The sequence below is a fragment of the Gigantopelta aegis genome, chromosome 10 (assembly GCF_016097555.1).
Source record: "Gigantopelta aegis isolate Gae_Host chromosome 10, Gae_host_genome, whole genome shotgun sequence".
Taxonomy (NCBI): domain Eukaryota; kingdom Metazoa; phylum Mollusca; class Gastropoda; order Neomphalida; family Peltospiridae; genus Gigantopelta; species Gigantopelta aegis.
Genome location: NC_054708.1, coordinates 81,822,121 through 81,830,310, shown reverse-complemented (window position 1 = coordinate 81,830,310; position 8,190 = coordinate 81,822,121). Strand labels below are relative to the sequence as shown.

The window sequence follows — 8,190 nt, the reverse complement described above, 5'->3', positions numbered from 1 at the left end:
TATTTATTCACATGTACTTATTTCACTAACTCCCGTAAAAATTTGCTTAAGCCATATTATTATAATAAACCAAGTACGCTGAAATTTAAACAACTAATGACGAATAGCAAAATAAGTGTTCTCAAGAAATTATGTAAATTAATAAAAGAAATTATTAATAAATGCAGTAAACCCTAAAATATATGTATATGAATTATGTACAATGTCTTATTACTACCCAAGTATACATGTATATATGTGTGCGCATGTCTGATTAGCACATTTGGTAGGAATTACAATAATGTGACATTACATTACTTTATTCTAATTGTATTATATTATTCCTTATTATTCTATTGCATTTGTATTATACTATTGTCTCTATTACTTTATTGCATTTGTATTAATACTATTGTACTATTGTCTCCTGTAAACCCTATCTTGTCACTACAGTTTATATATCATGTTCCTCATATGCCGTTGTGTAACGGCCTGAGTGTAATAAAGTTCTGTTCTGTTCTGTTCTGCGATGGAAGAAACATCTTCACACCGATGAAGGTGAAAACATACATTACATAACAAGCGGGGAAAACGCGTAATTCCCGTGTTGTGTTAACGCCAATCAGTGGCAATAACCAATCAAATCTGCCTGACGCACGCAGCCGAAACAAACAGGTCGGTTTCTAAATGATGTAATTTCCCTAATGACCAGCTCAGTGTTGTAAGAGATTACCTGTAATCACGTGGTGTGGTAACTCCTTGGGTACGGCGTGTTGGTAGTGACGGAAACACGACATCTCGCTATAAAACCAGGCTCGGCTGGTTCTCGTGGTCAGTATCGTTTTTTTTTTTTTTTTTTTTTTTTTTTTTTTTTTTTTTTTTTTTGCATTTTTTTTTCAGTTGCATTTTTCAGTTCATTCTGTATTATTCATCGATGAAGACGGACGTCAGCCCTTGTTCTCTCGATCTGCCCCCCCACCTGGGGGGATTGCTTAAATCCTACGGAATGCTGTTAGAGTACCGGGTATCGTACACCGGGTCACGGGCCTCCGTGACCTTGGTGTACGGGGACCCGGTACCACCGAAGAAAGGAAGGTGGAGGAAGAGGAGACGTGCGCCAGCGGCGGCGCAGGGGGAGACAAAAACCGGCGGCTAAACCGCCGGCAGCGACTCCGTCTGCTGGACCGCCCAACGCCGCCCAACTGAAGAGGAAGACGAAGATGGAAGTGGTCTCGGCCCCAGTCATCAACGTCCCCTCTGCAGGAACCGAGGAAAGTGATATGCCGGACTCAGAGCTCTGTACTTCGTCATATATCCGACCCGATCCGCCTGCCTTTACTTCTGGGTTTCCGGACTTGTCGCCGATTAAACCGGTGGCATCCGTTGAGACCCAGGCCCGGAAGACGGCTGTTGTTAAGAGGAAGGCGACCACTCCCCCGAGTGCCACTCCAGCCAAGCCAAGTCGCCCGATTCAACCGCCGAATCCAGTTGAACAACCAGAGGGACCATGGACACTGAAGGCCGGCAAACTCCATCCGCGGTTCCATCAGCTGATGAAGATCAACATCGAGGACGTGCGCCAGCTCATTAGTGAGCCGCAACATAGCGTTTACCGTCCGCTACCGACCGAGTCCGATGAAGGGGAATATGCTGTCCATCGAGTCCAGGTGGACGTGGATATCACCGCAGTTTGCGTTACCGTTCGCCGGAAGGGAAGATACAATCAAGCGCTGCTACTTAAAGAGATGGACAACCCGTCACTACATCGCGTCCTCAAAATCTTGGGCGGGGACAGAGTACAGTCACATCACAAAGATGATAGCAGTCTCCCTTCCGGCGTGATCTTCCACTACTGGACGCCACCGACTTCATCGGCTCGCCGTAGCCCCCAACCTCCTAACAACCTTTACCTCCGTGAGTACTAACCTCTTTTATTGGGCAGTTAGACTTTAAATGTTTTGGAATGCAGTTCAAAATTTTTATGTTTATTTTTTTATAAATAGTCTAACGCATTTGTTTTGGCGCCCGTTCAATTGCTCAAAATCACCTTAAAACTTTTCGGCCGAGCAGTCTTAACCATTTTTGGCTAAAATTTTAGAGTCCAGACATGTATCGGTATGCAGTACTCTTTGTAGACTTAGGTAAAAAACAGGCTTCACCGAGGAATCGAAATTCAGCCAATCAGAACACGGCTCCCACTCGGTGTTACTTCTTGTTTATGAAGTGTCTGCTAGTCGGTCCGCGCTAACTAAATGGCTTTTTTCCAAATTCCGCCCACTTCAAACTTACCCCCCCACCCCCTGCTCCGGAGTCAGTCACTGGCGAAGTCAGAGGCTAATTCCGCAGTGGGCGTGCCTGAACCTTCGTGGATAGGGGCACGTAAATATAGTTACCCACCCATAAGTATCGTCTCGCAGTGAACTATAAACGTAAACGTGAGCAGATTTTAGTTGTCACCCGTCCGTCCTTTACTTCACAGCAAACATGGTAAGTAGAACTTCTATTCACATTTTAAATAACATCATAATATCTTAGCAGGTTGGATTCGTATTAAAAATGTTATTATCAGAGAGGTGTGTGCTTGAAGCCCTTGCTTGGGTGGCAACCTCCCCCCCCCCCCCCCATCAACCTCATTCTCAACCCACAAATTGGGCCGTCGTACTAGCACGTCCTGTATGTGGAAAAGTACATACAAAGATTCCTTCCTGCTAATGAATGGGAAAATGTAGTATTGCATGTAAAAACTATACCAAAATTATTTAAAATGTTTAAAACTACATTCCCTGGAATATTTTTATTATTTAAGCATATAGAACAGAAAATCCAATTACGTTTGGTGCATATATGACGCCGCACTCCGCATTGGTTTCACTACGCTGACTTATCCAGGTCAAAAACAAAGCCATGATTTTGAAAGTGGAACACTTTTGACGGGCTCGTACCGATCTCGGTTTTCATTGGCTTATCACAAGTATAGAATTCCCCAACAAGAGATCACGTGAGATTTCGCAATTTTTGAACAAATTTAACTGTCTTGATTGAGGGGTCCAAAACATATTTATATCCATAGAGGTATGGTACAACGCCTTTCCAGGGGTCGGTGAGTGGGGGATTTGCCTTGAAATTTTGACAGTGGCCAGCTGTTGGCATACACGTTACATGTAAGGGGGTGTTGCTAATTACGTAACGTTCTAGGGGTAGAGGAAGAGGGTACTGTGTTCGATTTACGTAACATTTTTCAAGACTATGTTATTTTTATTCATTACTTAGACCTAAAAAGGTGGGGGGTTTTGGAAATCGCCGTCAGTCTAGGATCGATCTCCATCGGTGGGTATACAAAAAGACCATGGTATGTGATATCCTGTCTGTGGGATGGTACATATAAACAATCCCTTGCTAAAAAAAAATGTAGCGGGTTTCCAAGGCGCGTGTGCAGGGATTTCAGCGGGGCTGGGGTTATAGACTGTGTTTAGCGAAGTTTATATGGGGCCATGCTCCCCTCAAAAAATACATTTCAATTGTTTTTAAGCTTGGGCAAGTAAGGGTTTCGACCTCCAATACCCTCCCCCTGCACATGCACCCGATTCCTTTCTAAGATTATATGTCAAAATTACCAAATGTTAGACATCCAACAGCAGATGGGAGGAAGGATAGGATATGTTTTATTTAACGACGCGAGCAAAACATTTTATTTACGGTTGTATGGGGTCGGATGGTTATTAAATCAATATGCTTTATCTTTGATGTCGTTAAACAACCCCCCACCCCAAACTACCCTTTCCAAACGAAATAATATTTATTTGAATTTGTCGATTTTAACACTTAACACGTAAAATTAAGAAGTGAAAACGTTCATTGTCTACTTTAGTATATTTTATTTAAAAATATATATATACTACTCAAAAGAATTTAAGGGTCAAAAATTTATAACCAAATAAGTTTCAGAGTGTATTAGATTGATGTAAACTACACCAATTTTTTTTTTTATTGTTCCATATTTACAAAAAAACACAAATAAACGTCACTGTATACAAGAAAGTCACATGACATGCTGTCAAAGTTAAAGGTTGTCAAACATGGATTTTACACATTAGAACATTCGTTTAATAGTGTGTGAATCCACCCCTGGCGCGAATACACTCGATACATCGTTGTCTCATGCTGTTGATCAGACGTCTGAAGAACTCTTGGGGAATGGCCTGCCACTCTGCCATAAGAAGTTGACCCAGATCATGAAGGTTGGCCGGAGGGGCATGGTTATCCCGAACTCTCCTGCCTAATTCGTCCCAGGCGTGCTCTATTCGGGCCAAGTCAGGCGAATATGCTGGCCAATCCATCCTGGCGATACCTTGTTGTCTGAGAAAGTCCGTTACCACCCTGGCGCGGTGGGGTCTGGCATTGTCCGTTAGACCCCTATATAAGACGCCTTTGTTAAAGGCATTTTCGTTAATACATGTATACGTGTTAAAATGTTAAAAATATGTATACATAGGCCTACATATGTTTTACTTTAAACTATTTTAATTTTTCTTCTTCAGAGGGAATGTATCAGTATCCACGTTGGCCAGGCCGGAGTGCAAATCGGCAATGCATGCTGGGAGTTGTACTGTCTGGAGCACGGAATCCAGCCTGACGGACAGATGCCGTCTGACAAGACGATTGGGGGAGGGGACGACTCCTTCAATACGTTCTTCAGTGAGACGGGGGCGGGCAAGCACGTGCCCCGGGCTGTCTTCGTCGATCTCGAGCCCACTGTTGTAGGTCAGTAGTTTTGGCTGTGTACTTTGTATTGTTTTTGAAAATACAAACGTCATGGCGGCCATTTTCCAAGAATCCAGTGATATTTCGGTTGGAGCACCATTTGAGCCTGCAGCAAGCTGCCTCTTTATTGGACCAAGTGACAAAGTAACCAACGTCAGACAAACAAATAACCGCAGTTTAAAATATGTTTAAAAATATTTACCCTATAAATGCACAATCATTGTCCTAACTAATGTAAAGAATTATATATTTAAAAAAAAAACCCGCGAACTACAGCACACATGTAGCATGGCTGTCCATAAATGCGCCATCTTGAATTAAAACCAAATGTCGACATATTCATTGAATATTTTGATTTGTCTCTCCAGACGAGGTTCGTACCGGAACTTACCGCCAACTGTTCCACCCGGAGCAGCTGATCACCGGCAAGGAGGACGCCGCCAACAACTACGCCCGCGGCCACTACACCGTGGGCAAGGAGATCGTCGACGTCGTTCTCGACAGGATCCGGAAGCTGGCCGACCAGTGCACCGGTCTTCAGGGATTCCTCATCTTCCACAGTTTTGGCGGAGGAACCGGATCGGGTTTCTCCTCTCTGCTCATGGAGCGACTCTCCGTCGACTATGGGAAGAAATCCAAGCTGGAGTTCGCTGTATACCCAGCACCCCAGGTTCGAACTTTTAAAATAATCTCGAGGGTGTGTGTGGGGGAGGGGGGGGGGGGGGGGGGGGGGAGAGAGGACATAGTTCAGTGGTAAAGTGCGTGCCTTGTGCGCTTTTAATCTAGGGTCGATCCCCGTCGGTTGGTCCATTGGGTTATTTCTCGTTGCACGTAAGCGTACGAGGCAGGATGGGGGTGGGGGCTGCCCCTGCCACTAGTGCTGGAGCAAAACTTCAAATTCGGGCAAAAATGATAGATATTCGGGTAAAATGAATTGTAATCCATGTAAATATGCGAAGAGATTGGTTTGCAACCCTATATAGTTGTTTGGTAGTAATGGTAATATGAATAAACGTTGTTATGCAGCAGGGGATCTTTTATATGCACCATTCTACAGACAGGATAGCACATACCACATCCTTTGATATACTAGTCGTGGTGCACTGGCTGGAACGAGAAATAGCCCAGTGGGTCCACCGACGGGGATCGATCCCAAACCGACCGTGCATCGAGCGAACGCAGTACCACTAAGTACAAATAAAAGATCCCTTGCTGCTAATCGGAAAAGTAGCCCATGTAGTGGCGACAGTGGGTTTCATCTCAAAATCTGTGTGGTCCTTAACCATATGTCTGACGCCATATAACCGTAAATAAAATGTGTTGAGTGCGTCGTTAAATAAAACATTTCTTTCTTTCCATAGCTGATGATTAATAAATCAATGTGCTCTAGCGGTGTCCATAAACAAAACAAACTTTAATCTTTTTTGTTGGGTGGTGGTTAACATTAGTTACATTTAGTTGGGGTGGTGGTTAACATTAGTTACATTTAGTTGGGTGGTGGTTAACGTTAGTTACATTTAGTTGGGTGGTGGTTAACGTTAGTTACATTTAGTTGGGTGGTGGTTTACGTTAGTTAATTTAGTGGGTGGTGGTTAACGTTAGTTACATTTTGTTGGGTGGTGGTTAACATTTAGTTACATTTAGTTGGGTGGTGGTTAACATTAGTTTACATTTAGTTGGATTTAGTTGGATGGTGTTTAAACATTAGTTACATTTAGTTGGGTGGTGGTTAACGTTAGTTACATTTTGTTGGGTGGTGGTTAACGTTAGTTACATTTTGTTGGGTGGTGGTTAACGTTAGTTACATTTTGTTGGGTGGTGGTTAACGTTAGTTACATTTTGTTGGGTGGTGGTTAACGTAAGTTACATTGTGTTGGGTGGTGGTTAACATGAGTTACATTTAGTTGGGTGGTGGTTAACATTAGTTACATTTTGTTGGGTGGTGGTTAACATTAGTACATTTTGTTGGGTGGTGGTTACACGTTAGTTACATTTTGTTGGGTGGTGGGTTAACATTTGTTACATTTGTTGGGTGGTGGTTACATTAGTTACATTTAGTTGGGTGGTGGTTAACATTAGTTACATTTAGTTGGGTGGTGGTTAACATTAGTTACATTTAGTTGGGTGGTGGTTACGTTAGTTACATTTAGTTGGGTGGTGGTTAACGTTAGTTACATTTAGTTGGGTGGTGGTTACGTTAGTTACATTTGAGTTGGGTGTGGTTAACGTTAGTTACATTTTGTTGGGTGGTGGTTAATATTAGTTACATTTAGTTTTGGATGGTGGTTAACATTAGTTACATTTAGTTGGATTTAGTTGTGATGGTGGTTAACATTAGTTACATTTAGTTGGGTGGTGGTTAACGTTAGTTACATTTTGTTGGGTGGTGGTTAACGTTAGTTAAATTTTGTTGGGTGGTGGTTAACGTAAGTTACATTGTGTTGGGTGGTGGTTAACATGAGTTACATTTAGTTGGGTGGTGGTTTAACATTAGTTTACATTTTGTTGGTGGTGTTTAACGTTAGTTACATTTTGTTGGGTGGTGGTTAACGTTAGTTACATTTTGTTGGTTGGTGGTTAACATTTTGTACATTTGTTGGGTGGTGGTTAACATTAGTTACATTTTGTTGGGTGGTGGTTAACATTAGTTACATTTTGTTGGGTGGTGGTTAACCGTTAGTTACATTTTGTTGGGTGGTGGTTAACATTAGTTACATTTTGTTGGGTGGTGGTTAACATTAGTTACATTTTGTTGGGTGGTGGTTAACATTAGTTACATTTTGTTGGGTGGTGGTTAACATTAGTTACATTTTGAAAGAAGTGCATTTTCTCTACAAGAGTGGTTTTTGCATTTTCAAAAAACTGAAAATACAATTATACATTATATTTTGTTCACATTCGTGCTACAACCTGCATCGACGTGACCGTCTGGTCTTGTTAGGCATTTTACTAACTTGGAATAATGTTTTCTATATTGGTAACTCAGTCTGACGTATATAGATGCTTTGTTTGTAATGCCCGGCGCAGACACGAGCGTTTTTTAACGCATGCGTCTTGCGTTAAAAAACGCATCCGTACGAACGCAGTTAAAAACGCATCGTGTGCGACCCCCTCTGCGTTGCGTTTTTTTTTAGCGCTTGCGTCGATTTTTTCAAATATCAAACATGTTTGATTTTTAGACGCACAAACGCATCCGTCTCCTGCCGCATCCGTCTAAAAACGCACGTTGTGCGCCTACTTGCGTCTGCGTTGCGTTCACATTTTTAATATTGGACCAATCATCTGTCTATTCAGTAACATGCCTTTTCATGTTTATCCTACGGTGGCTGCCATTCTGGCATGTCAGGACGAAAGGGTTATTCTCAATTAACTTGCCAGAGCGTTTAGGGTATTTATAGCAATATTCTCGAAAGCATATTGTAAAAATAGTTGATTTCAGTAAAATCACGG

The 8,190-nt window shown here is 42.3% G+C and overlaps 1 protein-coding gene across 1 annotated transcript in view; it reads left to right on the top strand.

Annotated features, from left to right (window-relative positions):
* Positions 1–650: 650 nt before the first annotated feature.
* The window catches only part of LOC121383852 (tubulin alpha-3 chain-like), an 8,029-nt gene continuing 489 nt past the window's right edge, over positions 651–8,190 (top strand). The window contains exons 1-4 of the mRNA XM_041513950.1: positions 651–814; positions 2,383–2,466; positions 4,518–4,740; positions 5,109–5,437. Of these exons, the coding sequence (XP_041369884.1) occupies positions 2,464–2,466; positions 4,518–4,740; positions 5,109–5,437 (555 nt within the window). The 5' untranslated portion in view covers positions 651–814; positions 2,383–2,463. The remainder of the gene's footprint in view (positions 815–2,382; positions 2,467–4,517; positions 4,741–5,108; positions 5,438–8,190) is intronic.